The 21,485-nt window shown below is 46.9% G+C and overlaps 1 protein-coding gene across 3 annotated transcripts in view; it reads left to right on the top strand.

Annotated features, from left to right (window-relative positions):
• Fhip1a (FHF complex subunit HOOK interacting protein 1A) overlaps window positions 1-21,485 on the top strand; it is a 124,576-nt gene that overhangs the window by 98,298 nt on the left and 4,793 nt on the right. Inside the window, exons 7-11 of one of the 3 annotated variants that reach the window (XM_051157388.1) lie at window positions 3,516-3,595; window positions 10,846-11,036; window positions 13,637-14,806; window positions 20,761-20,939; window positions 21,260-21,398. In XM_051157388.1, coding sequence (XP_051013345.1) covers window positions 3,516-3,595; window positions 10,846-11,036; window positions 13,637-14,806; window positions 20,761-20,939; window positions 21,260-21,398 — 1,759 coding nt within the window. Of the gene's footprint in view, window positions 1-3,515; window positions 3,596-10,845; window positions 11,037-13,636; window positions 14,900-20,760; window positions 20,940-21,259; window positions 21,399-21,485 lie in introns of those variants that run through there. The other 2 variants (XM_051157387.1, XM_051157386.1) reach the window with 2 other exon arrangements.

Here is a 21,485-nt window from a genome sequence, read left to right as displayed (position 1 = left end):
AGGTCTGTAATCCAGCATTTAGGATACTGAGGCCGAGAGTTTGTAAACCTTAGGCTAACCTGGACTACATAGCTGGGCCCTGTCCCAATAAAGATAAAAAAATCAAGGAAATGAAAGTATTATATTATAAAAACAAACTTTAACATTGCACCTGGTAGCAGCCTTCTCCAAGGCAGACCACAGGCCAAACCAACAGCAAGGCTCAGTAGATTTAAAAGGATCGGCATCCAGGCAGTGTAGGTTGTCTGCTTACAACAAGTTTAAATTAAAAACAACATTGACAGAACCTGAGAAATATCCACACTAATAAATACCTAGAAAAGCAAGGAGCTACAGGGAAAGGAGACATTGCTTTGGGATGTTACAGCCTGGATGAACCGTGAAGACATTACAGTAAGTAGCAAAAGGATATTACGGCCAGTAACCAAAACACGAACTGCTTGATTGCATTTGTCTGAGGCAGATAGGAAAATTAATCAAGCTCACAAAACCATTTCCGGAGACAAGGAGCCGTGACTAGTGGGGATGTCCTTAAGCTGAGGTAGGAGCTACGAAAACTCAGAACTGAAGCTTAAAAGGCAGTGTTCCCTTAAGAGAAGGAGTAAGGCTGTCCTTGCCAATTATTTAAGCGTAGTGCTTCTGTTCATATAATTAAGCAAACAAAGACCTAGATTAAAATTAAAGCTGCCAGCTTTTTAGATGACATGATCTTATATGGGAGAAAAAAAAAAAAACCTCTGAGGAATACGCTAAAAAGAACCATTAGAACTCATAATGAGTTCAGCAAGGCTGCAAAAATACAATTTCATGTGCAAAATCAATTTCATTTTTATATTTCGGTATTGTAACACTTCTTTTCCAGTTGCTGTGATAAAATTTTCTGACAGTTACTTAAAGGAAGAAGAGTCTGCTTTAGCTTACATTTCAAAGTGGAGTCTATCCTGGTAGGAATTGCAGGCAGCAGGAGCCTGGAGCAGCTGTGACATCACGTCCACATGAGGAACAGAGCGGGATGGCTGCGTGGATGTTGAGGCTAGGTTCCTTTGTGTAGGGGGACAACTAGGGTGGGTTCTCCAACATCAACCAAGCTTACTAAGATAACGGCCCACACGCATGCCCAGAGGTCTGTCTCCCAGGAGATTTTAGATTCGATCAAGTTGGCAATTAACACTAACGTTCACCATGAGCCATCTAAAAATCAAGTCAAGTCAGTCACATCAAAAATAATAAAATAATTGGGAAGAATTTTCACAAAAGAAGTATAAAGCACACTGCAAAACTACAATTTTGTTGTTGTTGTTGTTGGTTTTAGTTTTTTGAGACAGAGTTTTTCTACGTAGCCTTGGCTGTCCTGGACTCCTTTGAAGACCAGGCTGGCCTCGAACTCACAAAGATCCACCTGCCTCTGCCTCGCCAATTTCTGGGATTACAGGTCTGCACCACCACACCCAGTTTACAGATGCCTTGCAAAGAAATCAAAGAACTAAGTAAATGGAAAGCCATTCTCTGTTCATAGGCCAGAAGACTTGCTATTGCTACTATAAAAATATACTCAAATTGATCTGCAGACTCAATGCGTTCAGTATAAAACTTATTGGCCTTTGTTGATATTGATAGGCTGATTCTAAAATTCACACAGAAATGCAAAATCCCCAAAATAGCCAAAACAAACTTGAAAAAGAGACAACTGGGCATCAATATATGAAAGATTGGCCCTGGGATCACATACATAAAACATTACACGGACTGAACAGGTTATATGTGTGTGTGTATATATAAAACAACAATTAAATAAAAAGAGGCAATGAGAAAAAAATGAAATTTAACTACTAACACACAATAAACAAACATTAACTAAAATGAATCAAAGACTTAAAGTTAAAAAAAAAAAAAGAAGAGAAAATCTTCGTAGTCTTTCTAAGACGACACCAAAAATCTGAACAAGAACAACAACAAAAAAAAATTGGACAAACTGGGCGTACTCAAGATGAAGGTCTTTGGTGTTTTAGGGTACTAAGGAATGGGGACCAAGTGTGGTGGGTACTGTGAGTCTATGAGCCTAGAATTCTGCGAACTAAGGCAGGAGTCTCACAAGTTGGAAGCTATCCTGGGTTACATAGCCAGTCCATATTTCAAAAATAGATGTAAATTAAGGTCCAGTGAGATGCTTCAGTGGGTAAAGTCTCTTGCTGTGCAAAGCTGGTTATCTGAGCTCAGTCCGTGGGACCGACATAAAGGTGGCAGGCTAAGACTGCCTCTGACCTCCACACGTGTGCACACTGGAATGTGTGCCCACACACATCGTGCGTACATACGCAACAGTAATAGTTTCAAATAAGAAAGAAATAAACAAAATCTTAAAAACTGGAAAGACATCCCACAGAATAGCTGGGAAGTTTTAAATCATATAAAACACGTGTACATAGAATAAAGAACTCCTACAATTCAGTTATTAAAAGAAACACACACCTTGCCAAGCATCTTTACAGTGATTGACAGGGGTTACTATGGCGATGATAAGCAGGGTACCTATCTGAGACTGGAAAAGTGTTGGGTGGCTCTATTGTGAGAAGGAACAGAGGGGCAATGCCAGGCTAAGTCTCAGGGTACAGGAAAAGCATCCTAGGTAGGGGGAGCATGTCAGTGACAGGATTGGAGAGGGTGTGCTCTTTCTGACTACCTGTCACCTCCCTGAGCAAAGGTGTCTGGTGCCAGGACAAAGACAGCTATTTTCTTATAATACCTTTGTTGGTTTAAGTTCATCCTGCCTAGCATACAAACTTCCATTTGCCCTCCTCTACAGAGAACAAAGAGTCTAAACTACTTAAATGGCCTGGCAGGTTGATAACAGCCTATAGAGCAGAAGCTACAGCATTTTTAAAAATTGGATGCTTCCCCTGTTTGGTAGTTAATTGTTCCCTTTCAGGAATTAGAGATCAAAAGAATTCATGTGTTTGTAAAGAATATTTTATTTAATTTATTAATTATTTTTGGAATGAACTACTTAAGGAAGTAGATTTTTACTCTCAGAACTCTATAGGAATTGGAACCAAAGGAGGAAAATTGCCCCAACACCAAGAGAGAAACCGAGGCTTGGAACTGCAAGCTCTGAGGGGTGCTGGCCAGGTTATAAGCAGGTGCCGTCTCCTGTAAGCCGTCTCTTGTAAATAGCCAGTGTCATATGTGATGACACCTTAGAAAAAAAAGTTGTCTGGAGCAGAAGTCAGGAAGATTGTATGTGTGTCAGGAGTTGAAGGGGAGACTTTTGCTAGCAGGGTCTTTGAAGGCTCGCAGTGTGAGCAGTAGCATTTCCCAGCCAGGCCTGGGTGTCCAGCAAACTGTTCTCCTGGAGGACCTGGTATACTGAATGTGTATTTCCTAGCAGCACCTGTGTGGTTTATGAAAACTGCTAGGAGAGGCCATTTTGTTCTGTGATTCTGGTTTATTTCGCACCTGACGGGGGTGGAGTTATCAGCCTGACACCTGACCCAGCACATGTGTTGATTGTTCCCCAGCTTTGTGTGGTGTCCCTGGCGCTGTTCAGAACTCTCATCGGTTTACATTGTGAAGACGTGATGTTACAACTAGTTTTAAGGTGAGTGACCATTGTTTTGTCCTCTTTAAAGAAAGGTTTCCTCTGTAGTATTGCTGTTTTGTTTTACTTTGATATGTAAATGAAGTAAGGACCTTGCCTCTGAGGAAGAAAATTATTAAGAGAGCCAATTTAATTTTTTTTTTTTTTTTGGTGTTCTTTGTTACAGTTAATTTTGTTTTATTATGAAAAGTTTTTAGTGGAGGGCATTTGTACTGTATTATGGATGTGTTCCTGAAAACAATAATGAGAATGTTGGGAAAAGTAAGTATTAAAGCTCTTTGGGGTCATGGCCGAACTGCATTCTCCTGGGGTACCCTTTGGGGTTTGCCCTCTTAAGGGACCTTTGTTATTAAAAAACAACTTTTTCTAATATAAACCTCTTGAATACAATCGTCAGCCTTTTCTTTAGTAACATTGCACTGTGACCATCCAGGCTATGTGCCCTGATTGTGAGGACAGCATGGGACAGATAGCCAGGGCTCAACAGGGATGGCAAAGCCATCCTTCAGTATCGTGGGGAGTCTCTGATGACGCTGCTGTCATGGTTTGGTAATTAGGCAGCAGGCTCCGCAGTCCCCAGTCCTGCCTTGCCCTGCCCCGCCCCCCGCCCCACACACAAACTCATGGGAACCCTGCTTCTGTGAAGGGCCATGACCATGCTTCATTGCTAACATGGGGTTCAGTCCAAAGCCCAGTGCAGAACCCCAGAATCAGGCTAGTCCCCTGGGATTGTCTTTCTGCCTTTTTGATGAACCCAAGTCCTAAATCTTGGAATGCACTCCTCCAGTGAGGCCCACCCTGGCACAAACTGTGAGGTGTATTAAGGGGACCGTAGAGAGACTGCTGTGGCAAAGGTATCTGACCCTCTCCTCTGTAACTGCTATGTGCAAAGCAGAGCCAGGCCTGTAAAGAAATCACTTCCCATAGAGATGTGTTCGTTTGTCTGTTCTGTCATCTTCTCTTACATGGACCCGTATATAGACACAGAGCTCTGCTTTCGGGGTGGGGTGGGGGGATAGGGGATAGAAGAGTGGAATTCTTTGGGAACAGAAGTAAGCAAGGCTGACCTGAGGGACTCTGCTCTGTGAAAGGGGTGGCCAGTAATTGCAGTACAAGAGGGCCACCAGGACACCCTTGAGTGTACCCCGCTTTCCATAGCGGGAATAAGGACGCTGAAGCTGAGAACAGTGTAGAGGGAAGCCTGGGCTTTCTCTAGTCCACCGCTGGGTTTTGATATGACTTGAGTTGGTAGTACTGGGGGAGGGGCTAGGAACGCAGCTCATTTGATAAAGAGCTTGCCACACAAGCACAAGGGCCTGAGTTTGATTCCCAGAACCCATTTTAAAAATAGCTGAGTGGAGTAGTATATGCTTGTAATCCCAGGGCCAAAGCGCCAGAAACAGGATCTCTGGAGTTCACTGGCCAGTCAGGCTAGGGGTCATAGTTGAGTCCCAGGGCTAGTGAGAGGCCATGTCTCAACATAAACAAGCTAGATGGTGCCTGAGGAATGAGAGATGAAGTTGACCTCTGACCTCTACCTGTATGTACGTATGTGCACACACACACGTGCACACACACACACACACACAGATACACACAGAGTGGAGGGGTTGGGGGAGACAGACAGATGGACGGATGGATGGACAGATGGACAGACAACCAATTGGGAGATTATTGAGATGAATCCATGATCACTGGCATGATAGGTAGCTCTGCAGAAGCCAGGGGATATGAAAGTGCCATTGGGACTTGTGCCATTGGGACTTGGGTGTGGTCATTGCCTGGGACTGGTCAGAAATGCAGATTCTGCCAGAACTTGATAGACCAGAAGCCCTGGAGATGGGGCCTGTGAGCTGTGTCTTAACAGACACTCTAGAGCAGCGATTCTCAACCTATCCTGCATATCACATATTTACATTACAACCTATAACAGCAGCAAAATCACAGTTATGAAATAGCAACAAAATAACTTTATGGCTGTGGGTCACCACAACATGAGGGGTTGCAGCATTAGGAAGGCTGAGAACCACTGCTCCAGAAGTCCTGGCATACCGCCGGAGTTGGGGTGTCACTGGCTGGAGGGATAGTTGGTGAGAGGAGAGCATCCCGCAAAGGGGGAACTAAACCCCAAGTCCTGGAAAACTGATAGCACACTGTGTAGGGCCTTCCAGATTGTTGCTTTCCGGGAGACTATCATGTATAAGATTTTTAAGTAAAACAGCGTTTTTTGAACTTTTAGGGTTTAAATCAGGTCATCAGTAACTAATCTTAAGGCATTAGCAGAGAACAAATCCGATCATAAGGACACAGCTGGTAGTCTGTTTTAAAAGGATTACTTCAGCTCCCCTGCAAGTCTCTACCGACAGGACAGACCGCATTAGCGGGGCCTGAATGAAATCCTGCAGAACAACTTGGCAAAGCATTTTATTGCTCAGAAGCAGGCTCTTGCTCAAGGTGGGCAAAGCTTGATTGCATTTGAATGTTAAATTCCTAAATGCTTTGCTGATGTCAGGGAAAACAGGTGTGTGTGTGTGTGTGTGTGTGTGTGTGTGTGTGTGTGTGTGTGTGTGTGTGTGTGTGTGTCTAAGTCTAACTAACCAGGTCTGAGGCTTATGTGTGTGTGTGTGTGTCTCTAACTAACCAGGTCTGAGGCTTATGGCTTCCATACTGTGGGTCACCAAGGTCTGGCAAGGCCAGAGTGGCAGGTTGGCTTGCTGAACATCTGGTGACCTTTACAAGATGAGCTCTGATCACCTCTTTGTCTGCTCACAGAACTCAAATCTGTCCTCGGCATCTGAGAGCCAGGCCTAGCCCTTATGAGCATGAGAAATGAGCTTTTGTGTGAATGCGCACGTGTTTAGGTTCTGTGGCTCTAGGGCCAGCTGATTCTGTGGTGTCTGAGAAGGTGCCTGCACGCTATCAAGCTATTACAAGATCCGAGTGGGAGGAGGAGGAGGAGAGACCAGGCCTGAGGTTCCAGGCACGTGGCCCTAGGTACTCTGGCTGGCTGCTTTGTCCATGGGGATGGTGCAGGAGACCTGTAGCTTCTCCAACTGCCCCCCAAGCTGTAGGTTTACTTGTTCGGCTTCTGGAACATGCTACCTCATAGGATTATTGAGAAGAGCAATTGTGGTGATATCCACAAAAATACCATGTGGTGTTATATACGCTTAAGGGATGGGGACTCATACAAATAATGTCTTTTCTGATTTAGAGTCTGTCCCTGAAGCAAGGAGAACAAAAACCTTTATTCTTCTAGTCATTTAAGCTTTGTTGGAAAGAATATAAAAATAGATTATAATCTACCCCTTTCATTTTTGCCCGCTGTGTAGTTGTTTCACTGCACATGACAAAGCCTTGGAGGTCTGAGAGCCCGTGAGCAGCACGGGTTGTGTGGATCCCTCCTAATGGAGCTGTTATGTGGTAAATCAATCACCGTCTCTCTGTCTGTCACAACCCAAGCGCTCTTAAATATTAATACTTCAAGTAGTGTCCTATTTGAGTATTGATGCAAGTTTCTTCTTTGGCAAAGTGTCAGAAGGGTACAATGAAATGAGAGATTCCCAAAGAGAGGATAGGCCATGAAGCAGAAAATCCAGGAGGATGTGCCCACTTCCCGTGTGTGCTGCCGAGAGACTCCAAGCGCCACAGAGCCCTCTGCTCCGGGAATTTCCCAGTTCTGGGAAAGATCAATTGCTTACGCCTTGGTGGCCATTTCTAAATGTTCCTCTTAGGGTGTTTTAGTTTAGTTTAGTTTAGTTTTGAATCATGTTTGTGGATTCCATTGACTGTTATGTTCAGACAGGGGCACTTTTGCTTGAAGAGAGGCTACGTGTACATAACTCAGGAGCGCTTCTGTCTTGCCAGGGAGGCGGGGGTGGGGGGGGTGGGGGGTGGGCAGTGGCAGAGGTGGACAGCCAGCGCAGGGAGGGGTGGAGAGGAGAAGCATGGGCAGCTCTGGGGAACAGTGACGATCTTTTGAAGCTCACCAGCTCTGCTCCCGGGTTTATGTCTGTGAGTGCATGCTCCGGCTCCTCAGCCTTGCATTTTGATTTGGCCGTTTCCTTGTCGGTGTGTCAGTAAGCACTGTGTGCTCTTTGTCACCAGCTGCTACTCACTGATGTCAGTTTGAATGGTGGCTTAGTTTTTAAAAATCGATTCTTTGCAGATTTCATACATGAATATAATGTGTTTGGATCACATCTCCGTCCCATTCCATGTCCTTCTCGGAAGTTCTTATCATTTTTTGTGTGTGGTGGCTTACTCCAATAAATGATACCCAGTGAAAGGTTATAGAGGGTCGAGGAAGTAATGGAAATGTGTGTGTGCATGTTTGTGTGTGTGTGCATGTTTGTGTGCATGCTTGTGTGTGTGTACATTGTGTGTGCCTGTGCACATGGATGTGTGCATGTGCATGTGTGCCTGTGTGAGTGCATGTGTGTGTACATGCATGTGTGTGTGAATGTGTGTTTAATATGGACAACATTTTTTTTATTCCTGTTATATTGGGGAATGACCTAATCTGGACATTTGAACACAGTCTGTCCTCATCTGTGAGCTGTGCGTGGTGGGACAGACCTATAATCCCAGTACTCATGAAGCAGAAGCAGACGAGTGACAGACTTGAGGACAGACTGGGCTCCATGGCGATTTCAGGCCACCCCGAGAAATGCAACATTTCTACCAGTTAGTCAACACACGCAGAGCTCTGCAACTATCACTGCCTGATTTAAATAAAATCTCCAAACAAAATTAAGTATCATATAGTCAAACTCTGGCTTCGTGAGAAGTACCTGTACTTACTAAGTGCCTCCGTGATTTTCCCTGCTAGCAACAACCACACCGTCTTCATGGTTATTGTCTGAAAAGCTTTTAGCAAATATTCTGTTCCTGGTCATTCTCTCAAACAGGTAGAAAGACGCAGGGCTAAGGTGCCATCTTGTCTTCTCACCCTTGGTTAAAACCCAACAGAATAGTGGCTGGGAATCCCAGGGTCACTCACTGGGGCAGCTGCCCCCCATTTCCATGCCATAGAACCTCTGGTTAAACCAACGGGGGTCTCCCTTCGTTTGACATATTTAAAAGAAAAGCCTTGGCTTCGGCTGAGAACAGGCATTTTCAGTGTCGGCTTGGTCAACTCTTTCTACTGGTGAGATTTGATAAAGAGCTTTATTAGCTCGGATCCAGCGTTGCATTTTTAAATACTTCAAACAAAGAGTAGAGGCGTGCATATCAATTTAAGTCATGACAGTTGGTTGGTTTGAGTTGCGAGCAGGCATTGGGTCCATGCAGTCTGTAGAAACACTGAGGCCATTGATGCTGAGAGTGGCCAGTGATGCAAGGGAGGGTCCATGAGCCCTGTGCAGTCCGAGTTGCTGGAGGCCTCACCAGGCTGGGAAAAGCAGAGTTCACGGCAGAGCTATGGGATAGTTCCCTTGATGTCACTGTTGCCTTTCCCTCCCCAGACAGGAATGTGACTTTCTCCCACTGTTGTCATGTGATCATGTGGTGTCTGCTGTGGTACTGTCCCGCTCTTTTTCTGAGTGCTGCCTTATTTCCATTATATCCTCGTCACTGGCTGCCTGTGACTGCCTTCCTCTGTTATTCCCTCTGTCCCTGAGGTGCAGGGGCAACTGGATTACCTGTGATTCTGAGTTCCAGTTGGGCTATGTTCAGACAGCAGTGGGGCATGCTTCTGTCCCTCTTGTCATCCCGATCACCAAGGCGTCTCAGTTGAGAGAGCCATTATGAGAAAGGATGTCTTTATTTTCCGCCCACACCATCCATCCTCCCTCTTTAAGGTTCAGACACAGGTCTCCAAGGAGTCTGAACACACCCGTCTCCTTCCCTGTTCTCCCCTTCCTCTCTCTGCCTTTGTTCTTGTTGCTTTCAAGAAACAGCGTATGAAAGTAGACGCCGTCACACCAGAGGTGACTGATGGGGTGAATCCGGCTCTTAAAAACGTCAGTGTGTGTGCCCACAAGGGTGGAAGGCATGAGGGAGAGACAGACCCTTGCACCCACCGAGCTGCACCAGGAAGTTAAAGCACTCAAGACATGGCTTCATGTGGCGAGAGTGGCACGTTTGTATGTCATACCTGCATAGTGCTCTCGAAGTGATCACTTAGAATGGGTGGGGGGGGGGTCGGGTGGGGGGATTGAATGCTTCTCTCCCTGACTCAGGCTCCTTGCAGCTGATGGGCCATTAGGACAAGCTTAGCCTTTCTTCACTGGAATCATCGGGAGATGTGGGCACGTGTTTTTTATCTTTTACACAGGATCCTTAATCACAGCTTGTTTTCCTTTTTGACGCCTCTTTCTCAGGAGCTGAATCACGAAGAAGAACACATTCTGGTTTCTTAAAGGTTGTGGTTGCTCAGCTGGGAGCTTAGGCTTCTGGGAAATTGGCTCCGGCTTCGGGCCCTTCATTGGTCCGTCCTTGTTGAAATGACTGGTGAGGTGGTTCTTTTTAGAACAGGCAGCCACTAAACAGACCCATCCTGGCCCACAAAGCCCACTAATGTGCTTAGCTGTGTCTGAAACACGATCGGATTTTCTCTTCCCTGGGTTCATGTTAACGTGGAGATGCTTTCAGTTACCAGCCAACCTGTGCAGGGTGGGGGGACAGGGCTCCCCACTGAGCTGTTAGGTACCATTTCCCATCCTGGTCATGGAGAACAGAGGGTGCCGTGGAGGGATTTGCCACCTTCATTTACAGCTTACTGTGACTCAGAGTTTTTGGGATCGTAAGACAAAACTGCTGAGGCAGTCCTTGCTCTGGTAGCACATATGCTGAGGGGAGAAGATTAGAAATATTTGTGATGCGAGAATAATAATGCTTCCGCGTACACACAGAGAAGGGAGAGGGGCACTCTCTGCCTTGGAGCAAGCAGCTGGAAAGCCTCCCCACAGAATGTGGTGCTTCCACAGTAAGGAGCTGTCAGGCGGAGAAGGGAGAAGGTTCACTGAGACTGCAGTGGGTTTAAAGAAATGATAGTAAAGAGGGGAATGAGATGAAGAGGGTTGTGGAGAGGGCTAGAAATATACTGAAGAGAACAGTTCTGTCAGACGGAAGACGCTCTTGGCATGCTCTTAAGCAAGGCAATGAATAGCCGGTGGCCATGCGCAGGGTGGCCTGTGGCTGGGGAGAAGATGAGTCTGGCCCTGCTCATGGCTGCCTTATACTATCATTTCTGGTAGTGGTGCTAGGGCGCTGTGGAGACATTGAATGCTGGCTCTTTGTCGTTCCAGGTATCTGATCCCCTGCAATCACATGATGCTGAGTCAAAGGTGGGCTGTGAAGGAGAGAGACTGTTACTCCGTGTCCGCGGCCAAGCTGCTTGCCTTGACCCCTGTGTGTTGTGCCAGTGGCATCACTCTGACACTCGGGAACCACGAAAGGGATTATATCCTCTGGTCAAAGTGTACGCACGATGGCTCAGGTGGGAATGTGTTAGGAGTAACCTTTAAATATGATGCCATGTCCCCATGCCCTGGCATGATATGTCTCTTTGGGTAGACAGAATGGTTGGAGCCCTTTCCTGCACTATAAGGAATTAGAGCTCATAAATGTACCTGCCTTCACTTAGTCTTTTTTTTTTTTTAACATATTTTTATTTTTACAAGTCCTTTCTAGCAGTATCTTCAGAGTCCAAATATGAAAACATATACTAACATGTCTTCTAAAACCGAATGGGTTATAGGTATTGGGTCTATAGCCAAGACAGACCTGCTTTCTAATTTCCATATTTCCAAATTGAGATTAAGCGTATTTTCCATAGTTTCCAGCTACTCCTTCTGAGCAATCATATCTAAGGATGTGTGCGAAGCAGCGGAGCCGACTCAGGGTCAGCTTGTTCAAGGTTGTGCAACAGGCAGCTTTTCTGACTGCCATCTCCCGTGTTGTTCTACATCCAGCCCCTGGAGTTACAACAGACATGTGCCCCAAGGGGTGGATGACGTAGCCAGCTGGCAGAGTTGCTGCGCCAGTTACCAGCTAGGATTCTGACCTTGGCTTTACCACCTTTTAGGGAAAAATTCTTAATCATTCCAAGGTTCCTGCCCCCCTTCTTTTTGTGAAATAGTACCTACCTCAAAGGACTGCTCCAAGGATATGTGAGTTCAGACATACAGGGCTCAGAAGCCTTGCCCGGAACATAGCCACTGCTCAGGAAACATTCCTAGGAGTAGTTTGATGTCTTTTTATTTGAAGGGTATAAGAAAAGTGACACTAACCTTCTAACAGCAGAATGGTAAACAATGTGTCTATTTTACTGGGCTACATATATATACTCCTAAAGGCTCAAGCTTGACCCAGTCTGGTCTGGTAGAGACTCCATTATGAAAGGGCACAGAGCTCACAAAGATGTGGCATGGAGTGTGGAGAGGGTCCAGAACAGGCCAGCGCTTGCGTCATCCATGGTCCTGCCGCAGCTAGGGTGGAGGTTCTTCCATGTATGGGCAAGTAAGGAAGACAGCATCCGTTATGAAGGATCATTAACGTCCATGTCAGTACTCTAGATGTTTAAGCAATGGTAGAAGGCCTGCTCTCCTCCAAGCCAGTCTTTTATAAAAATGTCCTTTGCTGGGAAATTACAAACCAAGAGCAGTTTTCACAACTGTTTCAGGATGATGTTGGAACTTGTAACTTTATGTCAGTTGCCTTTAAGCACGTGACACCTTCTCAGGTCTAGATGACTGCTTTGGTTTGACTGTGACTTGACTTCAGGAGACCATTTGCTGTGTGTCAACATCCTCATTGTTGCCGACAAGGTGGAATGAGCTAATTGCTGTTTCTAGAAACCCGGGATTTTTCTGCCAGAAAACCTGGCCCTCAAATTCATGAGTCACCAGCCTTCCACTTTATTATCAAAATTAAAATTAAAATACTTTTAAGTCATTATTCACTGCGGCAGACCCCACACTGGGAACATCACTGTCATCTCTGCATCCTGGGAAGTGGCCCTCATTAGCTCTTGTTTCTCTAATGACAAATTTAGAGGGAAGTCGGGGTTCCCTCCTCCTGGGTTCTTCGGCTTGTTAGCGGATGAATTTAGGAATGGACTCAGAAGGAAACTTAAAGACAATTTTATTAACTTTTGACAGAGAAACACCAGGGCAGGCAAACTGTAAGTCTTGGCAGTTTTCAGGAAGAGAGAGATGAGGAAGAGGAAGAGAGAGGCTGTGCCTCATGTCTTTCCAGTTAGGGTCCAGAAGCCAAATAGATTCCGTGGTAGATGAGCACCGCCTACGTGGAGGACAAGCAGGGCATGGCACAAGGGGTGGGTGGCGGCCAGGGCCTTTAGAGAAAGAGTAAGGGAGCCCAGAGTCAGAGGGAAGGTGAGCCTAGGTTTTTAGTCAGTGTCCAAAAGAAAAAAAAAGGGGGGCAGAAAAGAAGAAGGAAAAGTGAATTTTCTAAACAATTCAGAGAAGCTGGGATGCTCCGTGGCAGAGGCTCTGTAAGAGGGGCACAAGGGAGGGGCTTCTGGGAAGGCGCAATGCATTGTCTCTTTAAGAGGGTAGGTATTCGTCTCATCTCCTCAGCACATCTTCAGATGAATTAGCTTCCCTGCCGTGGTGGACTCAAGGCTGGTGATTGACAGGCCCAACTAGATTAACTCTCAGGGGAGGAAGCATACTATGTAAAGTTCTGGTCTCTGAAGCAGATCAGAAGGCCGTGTCTCTACCTGGGACCTGAGACATTTAAATGCTTTGACCAGGAGTCCTGACCCTTCTAGTGTTGCCAGGAAATGGGAGGTGGGCTCCAAAGCTGACCATGATGGAGGAGACCATCCTGACGGGCCTCTGAGGCTGTCTGGTCACCTCACGGCATCACTCAGCAGTTTCCTGGCTATAGGCAGCACCTGGCCATTTGGTTCTGTCTCTCCTGTGAGGTTGGAGTTTCTGTCACTGTCATTCCTTCTTAATGCAGCTCTTATTATTCAGAAATAATTTAGCCAGCCATCACTAGACTAAACTGGTCCCAGTTCCCTGGGTGCACTCATCCGCACCTCCCTTTCTGATGCTATCTGTTCCTGCACAGGGCCTGAGGAGCAGAAGCTGCCAGAAGCACCCTGCCCACCTGCCCCACCTGCCCCACCTGCCCCACCTGCCCCGCCTGCTCCTCCTGCCCCACCTGCCCCACCTGCCCCGGCAGCCTGCATTGTGGAGTACGGGAAGGCCCTGGACATCAGCTACCTGCAGTATCTGTGGGAGGCCCACGCCAACATCCTCCACTGCATGAGGGACTGCAGGGTGTGGTCAGCTCTCTATGATGGGGACTCGCCTGACCCCGAGACCTTTCTTCAGAACCTGCCAGAGGAGAGCCGAGAAAACTCAGCCCACCCAGAGGCCAGGCTCCCACAGCAGCGTACTAGGACACCAGGGCAAACTAAGGCCAAGAGCCAGTCGGAGCTGGAATGGGATGACAGCTATGACACTGGCATCTCGTCAGGGGCTGACGTGGGCTCCCCTGGGCCTTATGACGATGCAGAGACCCCACCAGCACCCATTGACCCTCCCAAACACATCCAAGAGATGAAGAGGAATGCCATCCTCCTCTTCAAGGGATCCTACATTGAAGAGTCGGACTTCCAGGATGATGTAATGGTGTACAGGCTGTGTGCTGAGAAGGACTCTGAGGACACCAGGGAGCCACAGGGGGACACCGCAGACACACCAGCTGAGGCCCAGCCTGAAGCCCAGAGTTCCCCCGTAAGCAATGGACCTCTCTTTAGCCCCGATCATGAGGCAGAGTCACAACCCAGCAGGGAGAGTTCAGACCTGTGTCCGAACACATTGTCAGAAGCCAAGCCAGAGAAGGAACCTGACAAAGCCTTGGACTCAGAGTTGGCAGCCCCCACGTTGGAGGCAGAACCCCAGTCAGACCTGGCAGCTGTCAACTCAGAGAGTGAAGATTTCATTGCACAGTACAACCAAATCATTCAAGAGCTGGATTCCGGCACTGAGGGCTTGCCAGACCAGAGCATCCTTGGGTCTGACCCCTTGCTTCTTGCACACCAGGAAGAAAGGAGTGAAGGATCCAAGCGAGAGGAGGAGAAGGAGGAGGAGGAGGAGGAGGAGGAGGATGACTTTGACTCCCTCATGGCAGAAACTCCTGCTGTGGAGACTGGGCCGGCCCCATTTGGTGTTGGAGATGACGTGGCCTTAAAGAGTCGCCATCCTGTGAGGACTCAGAGCACCCCGTTCACAGGTGACAGCCTCAGGTGGCTTTGTGGTTGCAGCTTTTGAGGGTGCTTGTGCTATGGCAAGAGGGAAGTGGGGAAGCAGAAGGTAAGGCAAGTCCATTTACCTCACAGGAGTGACATATCTCGGTGTGTGTATCTCGGTTATCAGAGGGCGTGCTCCATGATGGTGAGACATTTGTTTTGTGTTCTGTTCCCAGTGGCCAAGCAGTGGTGTCATGCTTGGCAACACTTTCAGGATGACAGTTGGATGAGAGGGCCTTTGACACTAGTTGGGCTTTTGCTCCTAAGGAAAGCCTCGACACCTCAAAATAAGACTAGATCCACATACACTGACTGCTTTCCCAAGTGCACGTGTTCCATGCTAACAGGGAGAATCTATGTAAGAGGCAAATGGCTGGGCTAGGATATACAATGAGTGGGTCAGCCAAGACTGTATGGTAGAAAACGCCATTAACTATTAAGCGGAAACGTCTATATTCAAAAATAGTAGCACAGAGGGAATTCCCACAGGTAAGAATTCGGTGGACTAAGGGAAGGCTGGAGTGGAAAGCCTGGGTGGTATCTGATAGCAAACAGAGGTACTAGAAGAAGCCAGTGACCAAAGGGACAGACAGTAGCCTTGGAGTCACACTCTAGGTGTACCCTGGCTTTAGCTACTTAACCAGGTCTGGGGCTTTGGTATCCCCGTGCCTGCAGAGCCCCAGTGAGGGATGACTGAGGTAGAAGGCTGGGCACTGCTCTTGTTCCCACTGGAGGCCCCTCAAACTCAATTGAGAATTCTTCCCAGACAGTGCGGCATACCTTGGTCAGGAAGGATGCTGTCCCCACCTTCCGGGATCCCCTTGGACAGATAGAGGAAAAAAAAAAAGATTGCATTCTGGCCCAGTCAAGGAGATCTGCTGTGATTTCAAGGGGGCTCCCCATTCCTCACTCCCAATGTTTATTCATTTATTTACTGATGCCTGAAGATGTATTTAAACAGGGAGAAAGCTTTTAATTTCACAATTATCGGGCTTGAGCTTCTAGCTGAGATAACATTTCAGTGTGAACAAATTTTAATTAAAATTCAACCAGTCAGTCAATCATAAGTTAAAAGGATTAGATCATCTTAGGTTTCCCAGTTGATGGGGGAAGGGATGGAGTTGGGGGAGCTGAGTGAGGGAAAGGGGCCGACTAAGCTGCTGTCCTCTTGGCACACCCGGCAGGCAGAAGCCCCAGTGTCCTGCAACCATTTTGTTGGCATCAGGACTGAGTCTTGAGTAATGAAGGCTGCCTGCCGTTTAGGGTGCCAGCTTTCTGACAAAATCGTTCCATCCCTGGGAAATATGTAAATTGAGGGAAAAGTAGCTTCTCTTGGGGGAAAGCATAGGAAACAATGCTTTATTGCTAACATCGGTCATGTATGCGTCGCCAGCTGCGAGGTGATGAAATGCAAGTTCCTTGGTACACATAGGCCACCATGACGAAAGCCTTGCCTTTTCCCTTACTCTTTCTGGACCGTGCACACAGTGTCAGGAAATACATCTTTCTGCGCGTGACTCCTGTGGTTTCCGAACTCCCAAGTATGGGCTGAGGCGCTAGCCCACCTTCCCTCCCTCCACGGACTCATCAGGGATCAGCAGCAGAAAGTAATTCCGCTGAGGGGAATTTACTTCCTAGAAAAGTCATAGTATTCCATATCTGTAATTTCATGTACTCATGAATCCAACAATTTTTTTTATTGAGCCTGTAATATTTGGCGAACTCTCTGCGTAGGATCTAGAGACACATAATGTACACTCATTCACAGAGACACCCGCAAAGGACTTGGTTCTTAGTGATAAGCGGTGTCCACCATTGTGTCTCAGGTTGGAGGGGCGAGCCTGGTGGAGGGAGGAGGAAATGTCACACAACAGGGGCTCCCATGGTGAATCTGAGAGCCAAGCAGCATTGTGCGACTTTTCCTGGGGACACATGATTAAATGCCTGTTACCCCTAGCCAGGGCACTAAGGACAGACTAAAGAAATAAACCTAAGTCTAGAGTGTTGAACAGTAGAGTTTGTCAGGACTCCTCCCACAAGCATGTATGAAGGGTTATTTACACCAGCATGGAGGAGTCAAAGGAAGCTGCATTCGCAGGAAGCCCACCCCAGCACGGTCAGTGAGTCACATAAGTGGCATTCCTGGAGGTCTCTGTAGAAAGGACCATCATTCATGTGTGTGTGTGTGTGTGTGTACACATACATATGTGTGTGTTCATACATATATGTGTGTGTGTGTGTGTGTGTGTGTGTGTGTGTGTGTGTATGTGTATATATCTTTGAGATGAGGCCTTAGGAGTCTTGCAGGCTCATTAGTTTTCTGAGCCTCGTAACTTTAGCTGCCTTCTAAGTCTTAGGAGCCTCCTCCTCCCTCCAGAAGGAAATGGCTACACACTGAGCTGGCAGTGTCTAGCTCTGTGAAGAGTATGCATCTCACAGGCAAAGAGGTGGAAGAGGAAGCTCAGGAGTAGATGGTGTCTGCTCATCGGGGGGGGGGGGGGGCGTCTCTGGGCCAAGCCAAAGAAGGGGACCTTGTACCCCAACCTAAGCATTAACGTTGGAGTGTGGCACGACAGGATCTGAAGAAGCCAGGCTTGATAGTGTTGTGGGGTTGGAGAGGTGGCGGGAGGAACAAGAGGGAGACGTGTTTATTATATCAGAATGTGGGCGGTGCCACTGCTCACGTGGCTGTTCTGCTTCTAGAGCCATGTCCACAGGTGTATTCATACTGCTGTGCAATACACATCCATCCATCCATCTGTACATGTACACGTACACATATGTCCACACTCACAGTCACACATGCGTGCATGCGCATACACACACACACACACATACCTGGGAATCAAGATAATATGCTGGCTAACAGCCCTAGCATAGGTGGTCCAAATTAATTCTGACTCCATTATTTACGAGTTATGTGCACTTAGCATTCTGCCTTATTTTTAAATGGGATAAATAATTAACATACTTCCTAGGCTGATTTTACCAAGTGAGTCAGTACAGGAAAAGTACTTGGAATTCTGTCTTCTGTATAGGAGTGCTTAATAAATGTTTTCAACAATAATTCAGATATCACACATATACACATGTATATATATATTTCTGTAATATACTAAGATTTGTTACAAAGGTTTCTTTCCAGGAGGTGGCTTGTTTTTCACTTTATACCTTTATACTGTTTTAAAGGTGTGTGTGTGTGTGTGTGTGTGTGTGTGTGTCTGTGTGTGTGTTTATATGTATACATTGTTAATCTCTGTTAGGAAGACTATTGCTTGATTCCTGACAGGATGTGAAAAGCCTCTGTCTAAGGCAGAGATACAGAGGTGGAGGTCAGGGTGCACATTTAGATGTTTCCAAGGTTGGATTTATGAACTGAGCTGAGCTACAGAATCGATGACAACTTTGTTTTCAGAATTGAGAAACACAGGGAACAGACTGAATACAGACCAGAGGCTGAGAATTTGAAGGAAAGGAGGTGAATGGGGGTGGGTAGTAGTGAGGCCAGAGTCTTTCTGAAGATTTGAATAGTCCCTGGGTGTTCTATCCATCGCCTTTGTGGGCGTGCGATACAATGTCTGAGGTCCTCTGCTCTATTTTGTCTCACTGTTTCAGGGGATTCAGTCCTCGCCCCGTTGCCTTGGGTCCTGGGGTAGGTAGCACAGCACGGAAGGTAGTGTGTGACCCAGGAGCCCATCTCGTGGTATGATGGGAACAAAAAGGGACAAGAAAGGTGAGGTTCCTCCTCAGGGGCATGCCTTTCCTTTCCGAGGCTCCGCTTCCTAACGTTCATGCCACGAGGAGACCAAGCCTTTTCAATAGATACATGGACCTTCGGGAGACAGTCATGATCTAACTAATGGGCAAGGAACTTATTGTCCTCCCAGGAGTAGAGGGGAAAGGATTCAGCCTCCGCTCCTAACACGGCCTGTGGCTTTCTGAGAGTATCTCCGTCTTCTGATTTTCAGATGTTTACGGTTCCCCTGGCAACTGCTCTTTGCTAAGTAGCTTTCTTTGATGTGCTAGATGCCAGCTAAAAATAAAGTCCGAATTTAAAGAGTTTAATGTGTATATGTTTTATTGCCCACACCTGAGAATATACAGTTAGCATCATTGGTGGATTATGACGGGAATCTTCTGACTCTGACTCAGTGTACTGAGACACCGATGGCATAACCTTATTCTCCACCATGCATAGGACTTGAGCTTTTTCATGCCCCTGTAGTAGTGCTGATCCATACCGGTCTACCCTAGTCACCAAAGGCCAGCAATACTCTTAAGTAGGATGGCTGGATACAGACAAGAATATTCTGGGGTCAGGGAAAGTAAGTCAGAAGGTCATTTTAGGAACATGTTTTGATAAAGGCTCCACCTACTTGATTATGACTTTACCAAGCACTTTTCATTTTTCATATGTAAGGAAATAGACAAGCAATCAGAGATATCAGTGGTTTGGGGTGGACTGGGGGTATGACAGACAGACAGAGAAAATTGGTCCAGAGTAGAAGAGGGTAAGGAAAGCAATTTGGAAAGCCAGACTGTGCTGTGGTGACTTAAGAACCCCAGTGATATGTTGGGGGTTCTTAAAAGGACAATCACTAGTTGCTTTCAGACTGAGATTTCAGTCTGTGGGGTCTCTGGCATGTTTGGCAGACCCTACCCGGTTTGTTTGCAAATTCCCCAGGGCTCATCCATCCCATTAGCATAGAAAAGGGTGAAGAACTCTGCTACCCTTCCCTGGAGGCTGTGGGTGAAGGGATAGACCCACTGGGGTATACAGAGGTCCTGACAGAGGGTCACTGCATGGCCCACCTCCCCATGTCTGTGCTTGGCGTACTCATCTGCTGTCGTTTCTCAGAGGCCTTGCTTCCTTGTGAGGGACTTGCTGCTGGCAGACTTCTGCATAAAGCATCTCTGGGGAAGTGTGTTTGTGTTGGACTCACACTAAGTAGTGGTGAAGTCCTCATAAGGAGTGTTTCTCAAGGGTTATCTATGAGTGTTATAAATATGCCCAGGTTTAGTGGCATCATCAACAGCTCTACTGGGGGAAATACAGAATTCTCATCGATCTTGCTTAATGGAACACTTTTATGGCAAAAATTTAAAACATCTTCAAGCAATGTTATTAATTCCAGATTTATTATATTTTGTTTTCCTTGCCCTCAGTAAACTAACTCATAAACCATATTAACTTGCGATCAACCTGAAGCTAGAACAGCTTCTTTTTGTATGCATATATATATGTATATATGCATATATATGTGTATATATATATTCATAACCTGCTTTTGTAATCGTAGGGCTTTGTATTTTGATACCTCTGTGTCACACTGGGCCACATTTCCTGAGCCTGACCCCTTCTTTCTCCCTGGTCTGAAACAGAAGGTGCAGGTACTGAGTGGTCAGCTCTCCTCCATCCAGCCTCTTCATTCATGCATTCTCTCTTTCCCATCCTTCCACGTTATGACGTTATGACACTAACTGGGGCAGAACCTCTCTCAGGTGCGTGTACAGGAAGAAAGTACCTGTTCACATGTCGCTGGTTGGTAAACATTGCTCAAACATGTTTGGTATTCTCTACAGACACAAAGGCTTGTTGCTATGACACTTTCGGTGGCCTCTGACATCTGCGTGCAGTTCGCAGCACGAAGACACAGTGAACTGCACATTGTGAACACTGGCAGAACAGAGCAGAAAAGCAATTTTTCATCTTTAAAAATAGTTTTCTGAGACTCTCAAAGCTCTTTATGGCTTTCAAAGTATTACAGGTGGCTGTGGGGGGTCAGGGTGTCAGCTCTCATGGAGAAGCAGATGTGTGTCATCTCTGACCACACCCTGGGCCCAGAGTGGTTTGTGACTGTGGCCACAGGGCCTTCACGGCTCTCAGGAGACTCATCCCACGTGCCCAGTGGTGCCTGACTCTGTGCCCTCCCTGTAGGTCCATTCATCAGCGTGGTCCTGTCAAAGCTGGAGAACATGCTGGAGAACTCCCTACACGTCAACTTGCTTCTTATTGGCATCATCACCCAGCTGGCCAGCTACCCGCAGCCACTGCTGCGCTCCTTCCTCCTCAACACCAACATGGTCTTCCAGCCTAGCGTCCGCTCCCTCTACCAGGTACGTCATAGCCACGCTGTTTCCTTCTCTCCTTCCCGCCCTCTCGTGCCTTTGTTAGTGTTCAAAATTCCTGAGCCCCAGTCAACTTGCTTCCCTTCCCTGCTCTATGAAGCTGGTTGGGTAGATTATTCTAGACAAACTGGGAAGCTTCATTTAGCTTGATGTTTTGAGAGTCCCTTACCAGGAACACAGCAGTTAAAAACGAGCAAACGTCCAATACCATAACGGTCCCCATAATGAGGGCTGGACCTGAAAGATGCATTGATAACTGGGAGCGGAATTGCAGCGTGGAGCAATAGCATCATGTGGTTTTTTGACAGGTCCTTGCATCAGTGAAAAACAAGATCGAGCAGTTCGCTTCTGTGGAGAGAGACTTCCCAGGCCTCCTCATCCAAGCCCAGCAGTACCTGCTCTTCAGGGTGGACATGTCTGACGTGAGCCTTGGAACACCTACCAAAGGTCAGCCAGCTTTGTCCACCGTGCCTGTGGAGAAAGACCACTCCCAGCCCCCCCCCCCCCCACATGCTGGTTTGTGTTGGCAGGTGT

Source organism: Acomys russatus, chromosome 15 (genome assembly GCF_903995435.1).
Source record: "Acomys russatus chromosome 15, mAcoRus1.1, whole genome shotgun sequence".
NCBI lineage: Eukaryota > Metazoa > Chordata > Mammalia > Rodentia > Muridae > Acomys > Acomys russatus.
The sequence above is the reverse complement of the archived record's forward strand: the minus strand, read 5'-3'. Positions and strand labels throughout refer to the sequence as shown.